This window comes from Cydia splendana, chromosome 12 (genome assembly GCF_910591565.1).
Source record: "Cydia splendana chromosome 12, ilCydSple1.2, whole genome shotgun sequence".
Taxonomy (NCBI): domain Eukaryota; kingdom Metazoa; phylum Arthropoda; class Insecta; order Lepidoptera; family Tortricidae; genus Cydia; species Cydia splendana.
The window spans coordinates 9,790,875-9,812,683 of NC_085971.1; the positions used below are offsets into that span (position 1 = coordinate 9,790,875).

Genomic DNA, 21,809 nt, shown 5'->3' on the forward strand with positions numbered 1-21,809 from the left:
TTTTTTACGCTTTGTAATCAACATAGCTTATACTTAGACATAATCCTGAATCAACGTTTCTTAACTGTTTGTTTACAGTAATAGCAATAGGCATTCCCAAACAACTTAGTAACTGACATCAATAGAATGAAATACATCCTGCGATCCGAGAATTCTGTAACCAAATCATCCGTTCTTTGTTCAGCTCATAAGCAAATTAAAATCATTCTTCCCATTTATAGGTATGTTCTTCAATAAAAGGGAAGTGGAGCATTTGAAGGAAGTGTGTATGTTTGTAGCCGAGTCAGCGTTGAGAACCTAACGCTACCTCGGGCCGTACACGTGCTGCGGTCCAGTTGGGAATTTTTATGTCTGCACATACGTTTCTCTGGCAACGCTAGGAAACTGTTTTGATACTTCGCATATTCACACAAAAATATTGATAAAATTCTGAAGCGTGTTAGGAGTTCTAATAAATTGCTGAAACGTAGCGATATTTAATGTTTTACAATCTTAATAGTTTCAGATGAGCCTACCTCAAGAGGCCCATTAAATGTAATTTTTTCTTGATTGATTGCTAATTAACTTTGTTGTCGCGTAGCTATGTTAGTCGTTTGGAACTTTGACTCTGCAATAGATGATGCAGATGCGAATAAGGGTCTCCCCAGATATAACGACGCGCATTCGGCAAAAGCCGATAGGAAAAAGCTTTATGTCCACGCAATAAGAGCGAAAAAGCCGTCGACCCGTCGGCAGACGCCGGCCGATGCGAGCCGAGCCGAACGACGACTTTATCGCTCTTATTTCGTAGACATAAAGCTTTTCCCTATCGGATTATGCCGATTCCGTGTCGACATATGTGGGGGAACCCTATGTTACACATGTAGATTAAGTACTTTGAATCGTATAGTTCGACGCTCCCCTAGAGACATGTAACACCTGTATTCGAAAGCCCTGAAATTGGGCTGCCTAATAGAACTCGGTTTTTTCAACGTGTATTTCCTTGTAACACATTCATGAAAAAGGAACCCTACATAAGAGTACTAAGTTTTCTATGCACACTACACAGTCATGATATAAAACGAATAAGAATCCCAAAACTTTTAACTACGTTGAAGTATCTAAGCATTAACGCAGTTAGCTCACATGTATGTTACCAATGGCGCAATGGTGAGTTGTTGATTGGTTTCAAATTATACGAGCCGCTTTCACATTGTTAACAGTACTTGTTGCAGTCTTATCTGAGACTTGAACTGTCTTAGAATTAATTATTGATCGTGTGCTATTGATTAGGTATTAGATTTAATTAAATAATTTCTTGTAAGATTATATATGCCCATTTTAACAGGTATAAATAATTCGGTCTTAATCGTTAGAGGCCGGGGCTTAGTAGGTAAAAGTCTTTGAAGGTACAAAACATTATTTTACATTATTGGCTTAATTGCTTCTAGTGAAAAGCAAGTACCTACCTACTTATTATTTCCAATATACTTTGACTGGAAATGATTACAAATACTTAGGTACGTACACAAATTAAGAAAAAGACTGGTGGCTTTGTGAACCCCAATGGCCTTGCTATTAAAAAAAACAAAAACTTAATTGGAAAAAAAAAAAAATCAAATGTGCTTATCTAATTTCACGAGAATTGCTTGAGAAACGCGACCTGTGCCCTGTTTATCAAAAGCTTGTAACTTGTAATACAAGTGGAAGTCCCTTTCTAACAAAAGCTGTCAAAAAGGGACTTTTAAGCTTTTGATAAATAGGGCACTGTAGAGGAGGTAAAGAACGAATGTCCTTCGGATGCATGTTTGTACGTACCTACGAAGCATTTTTCCTCAAGCTGAAACGGAGACCTTCCTTCTCGCTATTTCTCATATCTTTTGGATTCGGTTATCCTATTTTGTTACATATTTTTGGGCTAATGTTTACTTATTAAGTACCTACTAATTACTAACATGGATCAAGAGGTTTCATGCCTCGCAACGTACGCATTTAGTTGTTAGTTGTTGTGTGAGCTAAAATTTATATTTATCCATAGATGAAAATTGCTAGTAGTTGGTAGAAGCGGAGCGGACGCAGGTGACACCAAAGGAGGGCAGGGCGTTCTCAATGACACTGTTCTTGTGTCACATGGCCACATGACTTATCATTTCATATCTAGGTGACTATGCACATTATTTACCGGGCACGTTACGTACTCACGCGTAATTGGTGTGGTGTTAGATTGAATAGAAATGATTAGTTAAGATGGTTTGCTTTTCCAAAAACAATGTGGAATATAAAAAGTGGGATAAGGCCGGAAGAAGAAGAAGAAGAAGAAGAATGTGGAATATAAAGGTTTCGTTATGTATAATGCCCATGAGGCGGTTTATGATAAGATTTACTTTTACAAGATTACGCGTTGATGTCTTTTTCTACTTTCTTATATCAACATAGAGGATTAATTAACTACCATTAAACTTTAATTTGTAATAAGGGCTTTATGATCATATTTTGGATCTCTTTGAACAGATTATACACGTGCTAAATTTATGTTAATACCGCTAAAATGTCACATCGCGTTTCCTAATTAATGTAACATTGCGTAGTTATGTTCGCTCCTTAGCATTTACTTCCTCCCTTATTCACAAACGCTCTACAAACCTCAATTAGCTAATAATCGTTTGTCCTTATCTGTCATTTTGACTTATGTATTTGTAAGAAAGGGATTAAACATAATTAAACGAAATCAGTCCCGTAAAGTTTTATGACTTAGTGTTTAGTGATCTTATTACCGGAAAACCGCTCAATTATACATAACATGCTGTTAATTACTGTATTAATAATGTTTGTGGGTATATGGGACACGTGATGTTTACTCTCCAATATAATTGGATCCTTATAGGAGCTATAATTTTATTTCATTAGTATTGTTATTATTTTTATTATGTAATTGTCTTGCATGAATTAAATCATCTAATCTAATCTAATGTTATATTTTAGCATAGAGAAATCAATAAGTAAGCTCATTTATTTCTCTATGGTTTCAGTTAACGTTAACAGGATCATTTTTGCGGTCAAACTAAATTGTTGAAAATAAAAAATAAAAAACATATGTATATTTTTATCACAATTATTTGATATTTATTTAACCAAAATATACATTTAAGTACATAATATTATATTGAGCAAGTCACTAAGGCAATGATATCACCAAATTCGTTTAAAGGAAGTAAGGAGAGGCTACGTATCTGGATAAGTACGGGGATGGGGCAAAGGCGGGAGCGGCAACGTAAGGAGAAGAGACAACCGGAGCAGCGGCGGCCACCAGCGGGGCGGGGGCAACCACGGGGGTGGCTACCGCATGGTTGACGGAGTGCGCGGAGTAGGAGCTGGCGTAGGGGGCCACGGCGTACGCTGCAGGGGCCACGAGCGCAGCTGGGGCCGCGGCTAGGGGCAGCACACTGGCGCTGGCGGCGCCAAGAGCTAGGGCGAAGACGATCTGTAAACAAGTTGGATCTTATTGTCGTATTTCTTTATAATCTGCCCATGTTCTTCTTGCTGACCCGAGTCCGCTTGGGAAGGTATTTCGAATTTCGAATATCTTTGCAAATAATTCCGTTGGTTAAATTAAGAAGGATAAAAATGTGAGTAGGTAATAGACACTTAGACAGTACAATAATAATTATGATATATAGCTACGGAGTTGGTACCTAATGTCCTTATGGCTCCTCTTCACGTTGGGCCAACGCCAACGCTAACGAGGGACGCAGCCATGCGGTAGAATGAGATAGCAATATCACTTGCTCCCTCTAACGCATAAATGCGTCCCTCGTTGGCGTTGGCGTTGGCCCAACGTGAAGAGGAGCCTTTAGAGAAAACAAGTTTGATCAGGCAAATAAACTTACAACGAATTTGGCGATCATTTTGCTTAGTTTGTGTGACTGCTCACAAGTTCGGACGCTAAAGGAGGAGTCGGTGGACTGTGTCGTCTCCAGGGCATCGTCACGTTTTATACGAAATGTGATTTAGTTGAGCAACAATACGGACGCCGCATGCGTGCGTTAATAATACGCATCAGGACATCGCTGGCTAACCGCCACAGTGGCTGACCCAGACTTCTATAACGACGGCTGCATTCTAATTTCGACTTTGTGCACACCAATTTCACTGCAACTTACGTAACGGCAAGTGAAAAAAAAAATACTTGGAAGTAGTGGTCAATGGCACTTAAAGTCAAAATTCGTGTACTTTTTTATTTCAGTATTTGCCGTGCTCTCTTCTCTTCTGAAACTCTTTTTCCTAGGGAGCGATACCAACGTAAACATTTTCATCACCCTAAACCCTAAAGGATACAAGGTTTTTTTAACTTTGCCTATTAGTGCGACAGCACTGCTGGGCAAAGGCCTCCCCTCTTTCCCGCCACTTGTCTCTGTCTAATGCACACTAGGATACAAGGTACCTATTATTATTACTTATCTAACTTACGGAAGGATAACAACTACGAAGAAACAATATTTAAACCATATCCAATTTGGACCATAAGTCAGTTAACATAAATAATATTATGTCATTTTGAATAACAAACCACTTGAACAGGAAAATCACGTTTTTTTTTTGTAATGAAAGTAGACAAATCGGGATTTGTTTAAAAAAAAATATCTAAAATTAAACCCTTTTTTCTTGGCCCTCTTGCAACCTGAATCTATAGTAGTTTGTGTTACAAGGGATCAAAATGATATATTTCCGTCCAGGGCGTACATTGAATCCTGAGCGTAATGAGGGATTCAAGAGTTAACGCCCAAGACGAAATAATTTTGATACCGTGTGACACATACTGCTTTTCACATCAACTATGAGGAAAATAAAAAAATCTCAGTGTTGACACTACAGTGTTGCCACTTTTTAATTTCTACTCTTTTTTGCCAGGCTGTACATACGATGTTCATAGTTAATTATATTAATATTTTATACTAGCAATGAAATGTCCTTGAACAGAAAAGTGCCACTTTGATCCCTCCTAGCAGGGAAGAAAAATCCATTTTCTGATTAGGTGATGTGAAAAAATATTTCCTTACTTCCTCATTTATATTTTTTTAAGTCATCGATGGCGCTTAGACTACTAAAAAAAGTTTTCCTTTTAAGATATCCTCGATGAGAAAATTCGATTGGGGATAAATCTGGGTCGTGAGGTGGCCAGTTAAGGTTACTTCGTTAGGGAATAAATTTCCAGCGATTTTTTTCCAAACTGCTGAAATAATGTCGTTGGAGGGGGTGACAAGTTGCTCCATACTTAATACCAATAAGTTGGTTGGTTAGAGTACTTTAAGTAACACAAAAAACCTGCAAAATTTTCACATACCGCATTTTCGGGATCTTTTTTATGAAAGGAGACCGTTTTGTTCGAAAAAGAAAAACAGATCGACCTTGAACTCGCTGTATAAGATTGAGGGCCATGCGAAAGGTGGACGTCATACGGCCTAGAGGACCAAGTCCAACGAGATGGTGTGATCAAATATCCGCCCAGATGGACTGATGTTACTAAGCAACGGTTTCCACACAGCAACCGACAGGGAGAAGTGAAGAGCTGCCATAGGGAAAATTAGTAAGCGGAGTCACAATCCTCAGCAGTGAGGGACCGACTTAGAAGAAGAAGATTTTATGAGAAGGCAAGCTAAAAGTTTTTCTTACCGAGAAAGCATTATAACTGCTCTATAACCTATAACATAATTCTTGACTGATTTGTAAATTAAAATGTATTTGTAAATTTGTCTATACACAGTATGATTATGATATCTGTCTCTTTCATTCGCCGTGTGTTAAAAAGTAATGATTTCTTTGTCACGTGTAGGTATTACAACATTCATCATACGCCTACTGGTCTATTAAGCATGATATTTGTAGACATGTTTGTATTACTAAATGGCCAGCATCTTGTTTTTTTACGATCGTGGTACGATCCTTATCTATGGATGTTGTCTGCCTTACTTATTTATTTAGTGACTATTACTCAACTCAAGTATCCTTCGAGCAACACGGAAGGGAGGCGGCATTCGCACTATTTCCCCTCTGCCGAGGTACAAGATTAGCGCGTCAATCTAATCTAGCGCGGGTAATAAAACTAGTTGCACTTGGATTTTTCACTAGACCGAGTCCAGACGCGCGCGTGAACACTGCTGCACAAAAATGCCTGTTTGCTCGGTTTTTTGTTATAAAAAGAGGTCGGGGACATCAAATTTACAAAAAGAAAGTGTTACATTTCACATGTAATATTTTTTTTTACATATCATACTTTTAATTACAGTCAAACACAATTATTATATTTTAGTCTCATGTAATTGTTGGATTTATCGATTTTGCTCGCTCAGTACAAATTGCGGATCGGTCGAGCGACAAATCCGACTTCTCATCTCTCAGAATACAATAACATACTTCAACGAAAATGTGTTAGTGTGCGTGTTGTGACACTTGTCACTCGTCCGTACACAAAAAGAGATCGAGGTTTGCAAGATTTGTCTTTGACGTGTGTCATTTTCTATGTATTTGTGTCGTCATTACAGATTGGATTTTGTATCTAAGTGTGTGAGAAGTGCGACTGTGTGCACCTTTCCCCCCGCGAAAAATGGCAGAAAGATTTGTACGGTGAGATATCGCTTGGGCCCCTCCCTTCCGATGTGTCGGAAGCCGGTGTTGCTCGAAGCAAGTATCAATAAGAAAAAACACATTTGTCTGATTTCCGAGACCGAAGTGTTCCCATAAGTTCTCCGCGAACGAATCTTTGTAGGGAGCACTAAACGTACATTTAGCCTCAAACGTCAAAAATGTATAATATCAACCATATATCAACCAATAACACCTTAGTATTCTTATTTTTTTTACTATATGAATAATATTAATATTATTATAAATCCGAAAGTAGCTCTGTCTTTATGTTACCTCTTGACGCTTAAACCTCTGAACCGATTTAGATGAAATCAATTTTATTACTGAGTTAACTAGTTTGAGTCCCAAGGAAAGACAGGATAGTTATCATGGAAATCATCATGAACAGTTAATAAATCAAAGTTCATTTTTAACAAAGGTATCATCGGGGTTTCACAATATCTTTTTTGTACACATTTTTTGTACATTTTCTCTGCAAATATTATACCTACCCAATTTCACTGAGTTCCCAAGCCCTCAATCCATTGAATACCATTTAGTTATTGCAAAAAACAGTAGGTAAGGTGTTTCTCGGTGCAGACAATTTCCCAATGTGCTCCATTTCACCGCACGTGCACATGAATCCCAAATGGCCGGCCGCAATCCGTCAAACAAATGTTTATTTACCAGCACGTTATCTGAATCACAATATACGACGTATATAAGGCTTGACTTTTTCTTTGCAAATCGCACATCACATCTTCTTTTCGCCAAGGAAGGTCCTCTGTCAAACAAGCAAAATGTTTTCTTTAAAATCTGTAAGTACTACCTGTTAAACGTTTTTGATTACTAACTTTAGTGATAAGATAAATGATATTATTAAAGGAAATCGTGAATTTGGAACCAACTGAAGTACATAACTGATGCCTAGTTTTTTTGCCGTTAAGCAACATTGCTAATGAATGAATATGGAAAAGGTATCTTGCTACTTATATATATTTTTAATTTATTAAATAGTACATCGGGGACCTTAAAAAACCTACCTTATAGTCGTAGTACCTACTCGTAGTCAGCTACATACAACTACTACAATAATATACTGGTAAGCAAACATATGTATAGGTATTTTTGTGTTAGCTGTTATGTTATAAAATACCTATGTAGGTCAAGTTGATGAACAGATCAATCATAAAATCTTATGTAGGTATATATATGTATATTTTTTTTGCTTCAGATCATACTCATCGCCGCGGCCTTCGCCGTCGGAGCTGAATGCAGCGTCGCCGTGGCTGCTCCCCTGGTCGCACCAGCTCACGTGGGCTACGCTCAAACTATTCCCCAAAATATCCCTCCATATGCGTCGCAAGTCAGCGTGGTCAACAGGGCCTTGAGCCCGCTGGTGGCTAGCCCGTTTGCCGCTCCGTACTTCGCTGGACCTGCCCCGTATGCTGCGTACGCAGCACCGGCTGCTTACGCTGCGGCGCCATTAGCAGCACCCGCTGCGTATGCCGGCCCCGCTGCGTATGCTGCCCCCGCTGCGTATGCTGCCCCCGCTGCGTATGCTGCTCCCGCTGCGTATGCTGCACCCGCTGCGTATGCTGCCCCCGCCGCCTACGCTGCCGCCCCCTTCCCTTATGCCCCCGCGGCACCTATAGTCCGAGCTCCCCTCGGTGTTGCCCCGGCGTTTGTGCGATAGATTTAAGAAAACACGACTGACCTTCCTATAATATAGATAAAGATTCACTGGTTATTGACGTCAACAGATAATTAATAATTAAATTATTTGCGTCAAAAACAAGTGCCTCTTACAACTCTCCTAGTAGACTATATTTTATTTTAAAATATATGTAATAAAAAAAAAAATATTGTCAAATCTACGTTTTTTTTTAATTTTATAAACAGAATTCAATTTAGGTAAAAATATAAAACATTCGTGAGTAATTGGGTAATTGAACACGCTTTTATGAGTTTCATGGGTAGGTAGGTATACCTATGTATATGTTATTAACTATTAGTTAATTGAGTAGGTACCTACTCGTATGTACATATAATTTTTTTTAGATTTCTTTTCGTATAACTTGATAAGTACTTTCCTAAAGTATTTCTCATATTTTTACTTTTGTTTAACCTTTGAATCCTGAGAATAAGAAAAATAATAAAATAAGAAAAAACATTAGACTACTAACACGTCGGTAAAATCTGCCAGTCAATAACGTACCTACTTAAGTATTATGAAAGGGCGTATGAATAAAATAGTCTCAATTCAACATTGTCTAGACACACGAGAGGTTACATAATTGTCTACTTTCCACCTCAACAACTTTTTCTTCGTACCACTGGGAATCTGTTTTATCTATATGCTGATCGGAGCCTGACTTTAAAATCTAATTCATAAATCAATTTCTCATTCAAGATTTTTACCTAATAATCTTTGGCACTCATCAGAATAAGTACAGCACTGGGAACTTTCCGACAGCCTGAAGAGTAAATCGGAGTCTATTTGACTACGAAGTATTTAAAGTATCATCTATATTTTGATAACTATACCGTAGTATGCATTTGTTTCGGTACAGGAGTGTGCCCTGAGCAACAGGAGATGAAGGTTCTAGCTAGACCAACATTGCAGTACGTGTTCAAATTAACAAATAAAGTCATTAATTACGAGTAGGTACCTAATGTTTTAGATATTTTTAGGGTTCCGTACCCAAAGGGTAAAACGGGACCCTATTACTAAGACTCCGCTGTCCGTCCGTCCGTCCGTCCGTCTGTCAGTTGAAATTTTCACAGATGATGTATTTCTGTTGCCGCTATAACAACAAATACTAATAACAGAATAAAATAAAGATTTAAGTGGGGCTCCCATACAACAAACGTGATTTTTGACCGAAGTTAAGCAACGTCGGGCGGGGTCAGTACTTGGATGGGTGACCGTTTTTTTTTTTCCGTTTTTTGCATTATGGCACGGAACCCTTCGTGCGCGAGTCCGACTCGCACTTGCCCGGTTTTTTTACAATTATATAGGTATAGTCAGGGACATAATAAATAATAATAATAATCGCGATGTTAATGATTTTTTCGCAAAAATTTCATTATTGGTACAAGCTTTTATGGCTGACCGTATTTTTCTTACCACAGGCAACTAACACTCATTAAGACAATTCTTAAAACACCAAACACAAGTAGGTAGGTTGCGTTGTTCATCACAGAGTTCCTATGGCTACCTCTTGTCTCCATCATCAGATCAGCTCGATGGTACCAGCATTGATATTGCATTGTCACCCGACTTACCTACGTATTCAAATTTTCAGCATAATCGGAAATCGGGTCAAATTTAGCTTCTAAGATTTGACCCACAATAACTAACAAACCAACAAACACAATAGGGGAAGTTAAATAATAGCTTGTAACAAATTAAATAAAAGCTTGTAAAAACATGTGTGACGATGTTCCATTTTTGTTTAGTTCTGATTTATAACCAGTATTTGCAAAATAATTGGTTCAATTAATTTAAAAACCTAATTTAATTACATTTATAAAGTATGTATTAGCAAAGCGCAAGTGACACCTCTCGAGTTGCTAACATTAGATTTCTGCTAACAATCAGGCGGCCCGTACTCTTATACTACTGTCGTGGACTCGTGGTATACCTACCTACCTAAAGTATCATTGAGTTGGATTACTTCTTAGGTACTTTCTTACTTGGCTTTCGCACTTGGCTATTTTTATTTTATTTGGAACTATTGTTAAGTAAGTACAATCATCATCATCATCATCATCTCAGCCTATATACGTCCCACTGCTGGGCACAGGCCTCCTCTCATACGCGAGAGGGCTTGGGCTATAGTCCCCACGCTAGCCCAATGCGGATTGGGAGTAAGTACAATACTATACGGGTAATGGTACAATTAAATCACATGTTTTTTTAACTGTGTATTTTCATTTTTTTTTACAAAAAACAGTCTTGACTCCAGTACAAAACCTACTAAAGTAAAAAATAAATTTAATTTTAATATTAATACTATTGTCAGACTAGATTCATTTCCACGCGACAGGTGCCGGCGCCAGTGGAGCTGGCGCGAGGAACCTGTTGTACAGGTGCAGGTGGGGTACTGCTCTTGCCACAGGAATAGGCGCTGGCGCAAAGACTGGCGCTGGAGCCGGGGCTAATACTGGAGCAGGAGCAGGTGCAAACACAGGAGCTGGTGCTACTGGGGCAGGCGCAAATACGGGAGCTGGCGCATAAGCTGGCGCATAAGCTGGCCTCACAATGGGCGCATAAGGAACAGGCGCGGGCACTGGTAGAGCTCGCGCAAATACAGGAGCCGGGAACGCTGGAACCGCAGGCGCTAATCTTGGTACAGCAGGCGCGAAGAACGGTGCTGGCGCTGGTAATACTGGGGCTGGTACAGGCGCCGGAAACACTGGAGCAGGCAGCGGCGCTGGCAGTACAGGTGCTGGCGCAACAGCGGCTAGCGGGGCAGGTGCTACGGCGTGGATGGATCTGATGCCGTGTGGGAAGTTGTAGAACGGAGCGTATCTAACGATGGGGAAGGATCTGACTGCTGGTACTATGTGAGCGTGGCCTATGCTAGCACTGCAGCTAGCTATGATGGCGGCTAAGGAAATGATCTGAAATAAAAATGAGGAAATTTATTAAATATTGACATGTTAGACATTTTAGGATTAAGGAAAAAACAAAGGTTTGTTAAATTCTGGTACAGTTATTTTTATAACTAGGGCAATCAAAGGCTGTACGGAAAGCTGTCAATGCCTAGTCTAGAGATGCTAGCAACTTCAAGGGGTTTCACCGTTCGCTGCTTATCCTTTTCTATCTTAACGATGTGCAGCATGATCCTTATTCCTCTTTCCATCCCCAGGTCATGACTACAAACGTCAAGAAATGGGGTTCAAAAGTGATTAGGTACTTACGAATCTAAGGGCCGACATGGTGTATCTTTGACACGACTTGATGAGTCGAGGAACAACCTAGGTGTGTGTTGATGAATGTGTCACATGTCGTTATATAGTTTATACTGTTGCAAGTATTACGTCTTCGCTGGTCATGTTCGTTTTCACTTTCCTATGGCAGGACATGCGCATGCTCAATTAGATACCAACATGGGCGCCATCGATTACCGAATGTGTCTTGTTGCCCATTGATAGGGTTGTTATATAACTCGAAGGAGGTGTAGGGGGTGTTTGGTAATCAGGCTTCGCTTGTATGAGTCAACTATACTAAGTAGTTCTAATTTGCATGAATCCACAGGCGCATCAATGTATCGGTTAACTACATCTCTATCATAAGATCAAGCTGTAATTCATTAGGTATGTACCGATTGTGTGAATTGGGTGATAAGTAATATCCATTATAATTTTCATTATCATCTACCAAAGCTAGACGCTGATTAGAACTTACACATTGTTGATGTCAATGTGATCTCTTTTTGACTTCACTCGCCTGTATATGGGCGAGTGAGATGCAATGTGAGTAATAACGTATGAATAGCATTAAAAAAAAGTCCATGTGCCATTCAGTTAAACGCTTGTTGACTTTAGAAGCTCTCGTATTTCATAACTGTCATAAGTAGATAATAACTAAGTAGGTACGCGTGTCTCTCAATTGGTAAGTATGTTTCAGCCGGAGATGTTATGTGATACGTCATTGTCAAATATTAAGTTAGATACTCATGAAAAAACTATTAATTTATTTGCATATTGGTTAAAAGCATAGTCAAAAATTTTACCTTAGGTATCGATTTGTCACGTGTCTTCCTTGCAGTTGAATGTCGTTAAATAGACGTGGCGTTTATGGTGGTATCTCAAAGATTTTGAAAAAAAAAAACATTTTTATCCAGTTCTGCAGATGAAAATATCAGAACTTGTGGTATATACTACTATACTTAGTAGCCATCCCGTTATTTTAATCTAGGTCTCTATGACAGCGAAATTGGCACACAGTCGTCTTGACCTATATACTTTTATGGGTAAATATTGAACAATAGGTATCACACAACGAGTCCACGGACAAATCACGCCCTCAATATGGAATTTAATGCGTAGTATACCCATAATCGTGTACGAATTGAATCCTAATGAAGTTCTAATAAAACTGTATCCACTTCAGACATCTAAGCTATGCAGCTACGAATAGGAACCTTTTATTATTTGAAATAGAGTTTCAACCGTATTAAAAGTATTACCATGTGACGCTGTCTGTCTATTTGATATTCAAGCGGCATTCAGAACGAAGTACTCGAGCTGGAGAAATGGTTCACTTGTGTGTTCCACTGCACTACATTTCAAGTAATCACTCGTAGGTAGTTTCTGATTAATCTTCACTTCGGTACTGAATTAACGATCAATACTACCACAGATGACGTTAAAAATATAGAAAAGCTCCAATTAGCTGCATAACTCATAAACAAATCGTCAGGTGACAACCAGAACTTAATTACTACAACAAGTTTACAGCCATAGACGTACTAACAATAAAACAAGGTTGACTTTTGTTGGAGCTTTTTGGCAACTAGCTTTTTTGCAATTAGTCAGTATTGGTTGTCACCTAACGAAATATCCATGGTATTCAAGAAAGAATGATAGCCTGTCTTAAGCTTCGAATCCAAGACTGTAATTTATTTATTTATTTAATCGTATGGCAAACATATTTTAAAAATAGAAACAAATATGTACAATCAGATGTCTACACTAAGACCATTCAGCCACTTTCTTCTTCTTCGTCTTCGGGAGGACCGGCGACATAGCGCGTTATAGGGCAGTCTTGGATTATATGCTGGATGGTTTGGGCTTCCGCACCGCAGCCGCAGGCCGGGGAGTCCACCCACCCACAGCGGTGTTTGTAATAGGCGCATCGACCGTGGCCAGTACGGAGTCTGTTCAGTTTGCACCAGTCTCGTCTAGGGAGACTGTAATTCATTATTATTACGAGTATATGGGTTAACAATATTGAAGTAGGTAGGTATACGGCAATACTTTATACTAATTCTTAGTTATTTAAATGTCGGTTATATTTTCTGTAAAATATTCTAATGTCAATTGCTTTCTAGGAGCCCAAGTCACAGGCATAGCCTAGTTTGGGAACCACCTGTGTTCATGTGTCTGTAAGATCGTTTTCTTTTGTCAATAAAAATATTCTATATTCTATTCTACCTAAGAAAATGAATGCCTACTTAAGTACCTACTTTACCCCAGTACCCTCTCGTATTTCAGGGACCTTTCCTAATCTGAATACAATGGCGCTTATCTGCTCCTAGACAAGTACCTATTTAAGGTTCGGTAAGTTTATTATACTTAAGAGTTTATTTTCAGAGTTGACTTTGTCTGTGAAAATCGAAGTAAATATTTTTAGAAGGTAATAAAACTGTAGCCGTACTCATCTCGAGTACGTACGAGTACTCGAGATACTTAAATATAATTTATTCAATGCTACAATCTTATTAGATAAATAGGCTTGAATGTCAACTAAAGTATAACTGTTGTAATGTATAGTAGGCAACGTTATTGGTAGGTACTATATTTTCTTCTAGCTACAACGCCGACAGGGCGTACATAAATAGGTCAGTCAAATTTTAATTGTTTCCATTGTTTTGCTAAGGCTTCGAAAGGTCCGATGCGTAACGAGGTTTATTGTTTGTGCCTACACGTTGGTACCTATTTAATTGCCAAGGACTAATCGCCAACTTCCTTGAAACTTTGTCCACATAAACCGATTGGTACCTCGGTACGTATGAGCCTAGCCAAATTAATTTTCCATTAAAATGCATACGTAATCACTTTGTTTGGATTCTTGTTTACCTATAGCCAAGGTCCAGCGATTATTTTAGTCCTATTAATAATTAAATTGACTGTGTATGTGGGAACAATGAAAAATGTTCGTTATAAGTTATAATACAGACTATTTAGACAACGATACGTGCGTGTTTGGCTAGTCACTTGGTTACCATTTTGATAGGGATCGATCATTTGAAGGTTAACGGGAGGACTTTAAAATGAAAACGTAAAAGGTATGTTATATACAATTTATTTGGTAGAAATGGTCAGTCTTCTTATTATTTAAAGGGCGAAGTAAGGAGCAGAAGGGGCGAAGTATGGCGCAGCGTAAGGTGCAGCGTAGCGAGCGTACGCGGGCAAGACGGGGGCTGGTGCCACGGCGGGGGCTACGATCCTGGCTGCCGGAGCAAGGTATGGGGCAGGGGCGGCAACCACCGGAGCAGCGGGAGCCACGAAGCGGGCAGCTGCATATGGAGCCGGAGCGACCACAGGAGCAGGCGCAGCGACTAAAGGAGCGGGCGCAGCGACCAAAGGGGCGGCAGCAGCGACAACAGGGGCAGCGGCAACCAGTCCATTGTAATTTCTTGAGACGTACTGAGAGCTGGTCGCTGTCACGAAGGGCGCCGGCGCGGCCACTAGGGGTGCTGCTACTGCCGGAGCCACCAGCGCGGCGGGGGCGATGCTGGGCTTGGCAGCAGCCAGAGCGAAGGTGGCGAGGAGCACCTGAAAGTTAAATAAAATCGGCTTGTCAAATAACTATATAAGGTACATATCAAATTATAACGTATGTATCTAATCTGCCTTAACTCTTTAACCATTTGACATTCCTTTGTAGTCATTCGATTTCGAACCGTAATTCTTGTAGTTGAGATGCGTTTTTGTTTTAATTATGATGGCAAGTATGTTGCCGCTACGGACTAAATGGTTTAAAGGCTACTTTTAATTATAATTGATGCATGTCTGACAGAAATGATAATAAAAAAAATTGATCTCTTATATTAATTTAAATAGTTAAAATCACAATAAATATAACAAGTGGGCAATTTAATAACTGAGTACCCATGAAACGATCAGAAATATTTAGAAAGAAAAAGGTTTTTTGTCAGCTACTCTTTTCCGCACTTACAATTTTGAACATTTCGCTTGTTGTTGTTTCTGTGTGGTAGACAGAAGATGCGAATGTGATGTGTCCAAGTCGGTGACAATAGCTTTTATACGGCAGCCTGCAAGATTCACCTTGCGCTGCGTTTCGTCACGGTGGTGCAATTCGTTAGACTCCGGGCACGCAACGGGGCCACGTCAGTTACGACACAAAAGCTGGACAACCTAACTAGTATATGGATCACTAAGTCAGTGTCAACTTCTGGGTTTAGGAGATAACCCTGAATTAAAGTAGAATATAGTGTGGTTTTTCTCTTATTTAGTGATATGTAAATAACGCGAGCACGTGCAAATCACTAGCTAAGTTCTTTTTAAGGTTCCGTTTTCTATTATAGCGATTACTTAACGTTTTAAAGTTACTGTTAAAAGAACCTACTTTTACGGATGAGTAATCATATTAGAATCTTATTGATCCTATCGTTTAGAAATATAGCCTAATACTATATCCCGCCGCACAGCCGGGGGGTATACGGTCACGGGCAGGGATCGCAACGCCTGCACTTCCTTCAGCTTCCTCGTTAGGCGCAAGGCAAGCGTACTACATATTTCAGCTACGAATTAAAAATATACACCCAAGAGCAATTAGTCATTGAGAGTTGCAGAGATAATTGTTATAAGCATTAATTTGATGTTTGAAATATGAGATTTTTGTTCAGAAGTAGGTAATATAAAAAAAAATATCTAAGAACTTGCCAAAGAATTAACATTTTACAATAGATGGAATAAATTTTATCCGCTCTTCTTGTTTTCGTATATTGGTACGAGGATATTCTCCAATGCGAACTAAAATATATAATAACTAATAACGCGTTAATTTAGAAAAAAACCGGCCAAGTGCGAGTCGGACTCGCCCACCGACGGGTTCAGTATAAATTTAACTTTTTTTTATTTTTTACAAATTTATTTACACTGGGTACCAGAGGTAATTGTAGATCATTTTATTTCGACGTAAACAATTGGACATGGAGGAGACAGTAAAAGTTATAAAAAATATAATATAATTATGTATATGTATATCTTGAGGGATCTTCAGTATAATTTTCAGTACAGGATTCCTGCTCCGTCTTCGCATCGAACGCTTTGATATAGCGTCTCGTGCCTAATAACTCTTATGGAGACGGCTCTCCATAAGAGTTATTAGGCTTTTCGTTCGCTCCAGTATACGGTCCGATTTCACGAAAAAGTGCGATCCCCTTATATCTCGGAAAGTTGTGAAGATATGATATTAAAAAATAGGCTCAAAAGACGCATAATCACGAGAGCTGTAAGGTGCAAAAATAATTATTCGAGAAAGTCAAAAACAAAAAAAGTTATGGTCGAAATAGTGAAAATAAAATTAAATTTTTTCCGAATTCTTGATTTTGGTGCTCGACAATTTGGAAACGAAGAATGATATCAAAAATTTGAGAAAAACGGCTCTGGACAATTTAGTCAGCTACAATTTGAGCCTAAAACAAAGACGATCGGGTTAAGGGTTTGCCCTGTAGCCTAACCTTAAAATAGTCAAAAAGTCAGAACGACATTTTTCTCAGGACATTTATGACTTCATGTTTCGCAGAGTTCGTTATCGGTGTTTGTTGTGAATTATCGGGATTATGACGGCAGAATAACACTTGCACTGCGTGGGCTTTCAAAATCGCTGCAGATTTTTCTTGGTCTAACTCTATCTAACCTGTTTGAGATGGGCGTAGATAACGCACTATTCGACAATCTATGCATTATTGTGGTGGTAGAAATAGAAATAGAGATAGAGGCAGAGGCAGAGGCAGAGGCAGAGGCAGAGGCAGAGGCAGAGGCAGAGGCAGAGGCAGAGGCAGAGGCAGAGGCAGAGGCAGAGGCAGAGGCAGAGGCAGAGGCAGAGGCAGAGGCAGAGGCAGAGGCAGAGGCAGAGGCAGAGGCAGAGGCAGAGGCAGAGGCAGAGGCAGAGGCAGAGGCAGGGGGTGAGGGAGAGGGAGAGGGAGAGGGAGAGGGAGAGGGAGAGGGAGAGGGAGAGGGAGAGGGAGAGGGAGAGGGAGAGGGAGAGGGAGAGGGAGAGGGAGAGGGAGAGGGAGAGGGAGAGGGAGAGGGAGAGGGAGAGGGAGAGGGAGAGGGAGAGGGAGAGGGAGAGGGAGAGGGAGAGGGAGAGGGAGAGGGAGAGGGAGAGGGAGAGGGAGAGGGAGAGGGAGAGGGAGAGGGAGAGGGAGAGGGAGAGGGAGAGGGAGAGGGAGAGGGAGAGGGAGAGGGAGAGGGAGAGGGAGAGGGAGAGGGAGAGGGAGAGGGAGAGGGAGAGGGAGAGGGAGAGGGAGAGGGAGAGGGAGAGGGAGAGGGAGAGGGAGAGGGAGAGGGAGAGGGAGAGGGAGAGGGAGAGGGAGAGGGAGAGGGAGAGGGAGAGGGAGAGGGAGAGGGAGAGGGAGAGGGAGAGGGAGAGGGAGAGGGAGAGGGAGAGGGAGAGGGAGAGGGAGAGGGAGAGGGAGAGGGAGAGGGAGAGGGAGAGGGAGAGGGAGAGGGAGAGGGAGAGGGAGAGGGAGAGGGAGAGGGAGAGGGAGAGGGAGAGGGAGAGGGAGAGGGAGAGGGAGAGGGAGAGGGAGAGGGAGAGGGAGAGGGAGAGGGAGAGGGAGAGGGAGAGGGAGAGGGAGAGGGAGAGGGAGAGGGAGAGGGAGAGGGAGAGGGAGAGGGAGAGGGAGAGGGAGAGGGAGAGGGAGAGGGAGAGGGAGAGGGAGAGGGAGAGGGAGAGGGAGAGGGAGAGGGAGAGGGAGAGGGAGAGGGAGAGGGAGAGGGAGAGGGAGAGGGAGAGGGAGAGGGAGAGGGAGAGGGAGAGGGAGAGGGAGAGGGAGAGGGAGAGGGAGAGGGAGAGGGAGAGGGAGAGGGAGAGGGAGAGGGAGAGGGAGAGGGAGAGGGAGAGGGAGAGGGAGAGGGAGAGGGAGAGGGAGAGGGAGAGGGAGAGGGAGAGGGAGAGGGAGAGGGAGAGGGAGAGGGAGAGGGAGAGGGAGAGGGAGAGGGAGAGGGAGAGGGAGAGGGAGAGGGAGAGGGAGAGGGAGAGGGAGAGGAGAGGGAGAGGGAGAGGGAGAGGGAGAGGGAGAGGGAGAGGGAGAGGGAGAGGGAGAGGGAGAGGGAGAGGGAGAGGGAGAGGGAGAGGGAGAGGGAGAGGGAGAGGGAGAGGGAGAGGGAGAGGGAGAGGGAGAGGGAGAGGGAGAGGGAGAGGGAGAGGGAGAGGGAGAGGGAGAGGGAGAGGGAGAGGGAGAGGGAGAGGGAGAGGGAGAGGGAGAGGGAGAGGGAGAGGGAGAGGGAGAGGGAGAGGGAGAGGGAGAGGGAGAGGGAGAGGGAGAGGGAGAGGGAGAGGGAGAGGGAGAGGGAGAGGGAGAGGGAGAGGGAGAGGGAGAGGGAGAGGGAGAGGGAGAGGGAGAGGGAGAGGGAGAGGGAGAGGGAGAGGGAGAGGGAGAGGGAGAGGGAGAGGGAGAGGGAGAGGGAGAGGGATAAACACAAAATAATGTCGTGTTCGTCATGATAAGCACATGGTAGAGCATTACCCAACATAGCTGATGCTGAACCCTGGTAGTACCTATTGGAACTCAGGTTTGGTGCAACATAGACAAACGCTGTTATGGTCATCTCTCGTCGCGTCAAACTGCTGTCAAGAAAATTTCATATCTTGCAGCAAATGGGCCGCTGCCGATCACCACTTCTCGAGTTGACTACGGATTGCCGTGTAGTAATTTTCTTGTACTTTGAACATTAATATATCCTGCTTATTAATCGAAAAATGAAATATGTACCTATACTTATGCGCCACGGCGACAATTATTCAAACTTGGATACGCGTGTGGAAATTTTGCAATTTGTTTGTTCACATGCGTTATGTCCAGGATACTTGTGTTAGTCTAAGAATAAAATTATTATCATTCAACGTTGTAGTTTTATTTTGTAACTTTTTCTTTATCCAGACTTTCTCGTCGCTCAGCTACAATATTTTTTCGAATTCCGTAGATTCATTTCCAATGTGCTCGATAGTCGTGTGAGGCACGAAATCTGTGAATTTTTTACCATATATACTTACCCTATAAATTCTTATATTTTTACTAAACGTGGACGTGTCTCTTCTGACAATCCATCTATGTTAATATTATAATAAATTAACAATAATTTTAGGAAGTAATTTTTGATTCACATTGTTCTTAAACGTAAGTACATTAGTACCTACATAATTATAGAACTCATGATTATTGTGTTTTTTATTATGTTACGTTTGTTGTTGAGCTCATGTTATTGGGTTTATATATATTTGTAATAAACTTACCTATCTGATTTGTTTATTGAGCAAGGCTGTTTTACATATCTACACATCGTTCGGCGTTTGTAATTCTAATTCGTTTTCTCTGCGCTAATATGGAAAGAAAAACGATCATAGGCACCGCAGTGCATACAAATTTTATTTCTTAAATAAAATTGTATAAATGAATAAAATTTCATTACTAACTCACGGAATTGCAGTCAGTCTCATATGTATTCTAAAATATATTTTTAATTACATAGGTACGTAGGATTTCGGTTTTCAGCCATTAAGTGTCAGATTTTGTAGATTTGAAACGGTCTATTGATTTTTCGCATACCGGTTAATTCGTTTTTAGGGTTCCGTGGTCAAAATTATTTTTATAAAATCTTGCGCATAGGTGTATTTTGTGAGCCGCTACTTAGTTTTTTGATTGGGTGCTCCATTTTGAAAATAATAGCTTTGAAAGGTTAAATAAATGTGTCCCTCCTCCAGTATAATTTGAACCGGCCCAACTAGCAAAATAGTCGTATAAGAATTGATTTACTCAGCCTGTAATCGTATAACAGCCGAGTTACGGTTGTTGAAACACCAATATATCGTATAATAGCGGTTAACTCGACTATTTAGCAATTTTCGCTAATTAGTGCTATAATCATGTCGTATAAACGTTTATAGCACTATCTTTTAGCACTTTTATTCCACCTTTTAATAAATGCTGAGTTAGCGCTACTAAATCACTTTTATTCAGCATAATTGTTCTATTAAAATCATATAACAGCTATAGAATAGCTAATTGTCTGAATAAGGCGCTTTAATACAACTGTTACTCAATTCTCTTCTCTGTTGCTATAAAAGCTTATTAAAAGCAATCCAATAACCATTTGGCAACAATGCTGCTGTAACAGCGCGCTTATATCATAATTCGGGTAATGGGGTTCAAACCGCTGTTATAGGAGCTGAAGTGTATTTACAGGTTTTATTCAAAATGTATTCAGCTTAGAGTACTTTTAAAGAGTTTTGAACTACATTAACAGCACAAGTCAGCCATGTTGTCGTTTCAATATAGTCCGGTGGCCAACTGCATGAAACCCTATCTGATAAAAAAATAGAAAAATCCTACTATGTAGGGGTAGCTGACTTTTAGTAGCATCAACTGCTCTTGGTCGGCCGCGGCTTAATTTGGCAAATTTTGCGCAAATGGCAAAATAGTGGCTCAAAAATTCATCAAAAAAAAACCCCATCGTATAATAGAATTGAGGACAGCAAAACAAAAGTGGTCAGCTACATCCTGTGTTGGCAGGTTCCTGTGTCCTACCGAATTTGTGGTACAACGTGACAGCTACAATTTACCTCATCGAAAAATAGAATGAAAAAAACTGATTGTAATACCTACATTAAATTTGTTGACGTATGTCTTGGTCGGTCTCACCTTAGCCTGGCAGCTTTTGCAGTCCGTCCGCATTCAAAAAAATGTCAATGGCAGCTATCCTACCATACAAGTGACATTCTATTTTTCGATGAGGTAAATTGTAGCTCACTTGGTACCACAAATTCGGTCGGACACAGGAACCAGCCAACACAGGATGTAGCTGACCACTTTTGTTTTTTGATGAATATTTGTACCACTTTTTTGCCACTTGCGCAAAATTTGCCAAGTTAAGCCACGGCCGTCCAAGAGCAGTTGAAGCTGCTAAAAGTCAGCTACCCCTACAGAGTAGGATTTTTCTATTTTTTTATCAGGTAGGGTTTCATGCAGTCGGCCACCGGACTATAAATCCATAAACATGGCGACATTATGTGCTATAAGTGTAGCAGTAAACGCAGTTACTCGACTTATAGTCGAATTAATGAGATATAAGAGAAACTAGATCGTGTAAGCAAATTTTTACTTATTTTAATTAATATTTTTTTATTGAAATTTAAGAAAATAGACGGCCCATGAATATATATGAACCAGTGCCTTTGGTTTTATCAATAAAGTATTTTTCGCGCTAGGTTTTACTGTATTACG

At 40.7% G+C, this 21,809-nt stretch overlaps 4 protein-coding genes across 4 annotated transcripts in view; 2 read left to right on the forward strand and 2 right to left on the reverse strand.

The window, feature by feature from the left end:
* Positions 1–21,809, forward strand: part of LOC134795561 (programmed cell death protein 5) — a 487,306-nt gene that overhangs the window by 51,784 nt on the left and 413,713 nt on the right. The window lies entirely within an intron of this gene.
* On the reverse strand, positions 3,134–4,103 carry LOC134795787 (uncharacterized). Its single transcript, XM_063767723.1, has 2 exons — positions 3,867–4,103; positions 3,134–3,460 (listed from the first exon to the last, which is right to left on the reverse strand). The coding sequence occupies exons 1-2, from the start codon at positions 3,882–3,884 to the stop codon at positions 3,182–3,184; spliced, it is 297 nt and encodes a 98-aa protein (XP_063623793.1). The 5' UTR covers positions 3,885–4,103; the 3' UTR covers positions 3,134–3,181.
* LOC134795788 (cuticle protein 16.5-like) lies at positions 7,323–8,404 on the forward strand. The gene is made up of 2 exons (XM_063767724.1): positions 7,323–7,418; positions 7,835–8,404. Exons 1-2 carry the CDS (start codon positions 7,401–7,403, stop codon positions 8,294–8,296), a joined length of 480 nt encoding a protein of 159 aa, XP_063623794.1. The 5' UTR covers positions 7,323–7,400; the 3' UTR covers positions 8,297–8,404.
* Positions 10,581–11,724, reverse strand: LOC134795441 (cyclin-dependent kinase inhibitor 1C-like). The gene is made up of 2 exons (XM_063767280.1): positions 11,530–11,724; positions 10,581–11,229 (listed from the first exon to the last, which is right to left on the reverse strand). The coding sequence occupies exons 1-2, from the start codon at positions 11,545–11,547 to the stop codon at positions 10,636–10,638; spliced, it is 612 nt and encodes a 203-aa protein (XP_063623350.1). The 5' UTR covers positions 11,548–11,724; the 3' UTR covers positions 10,581–10,635.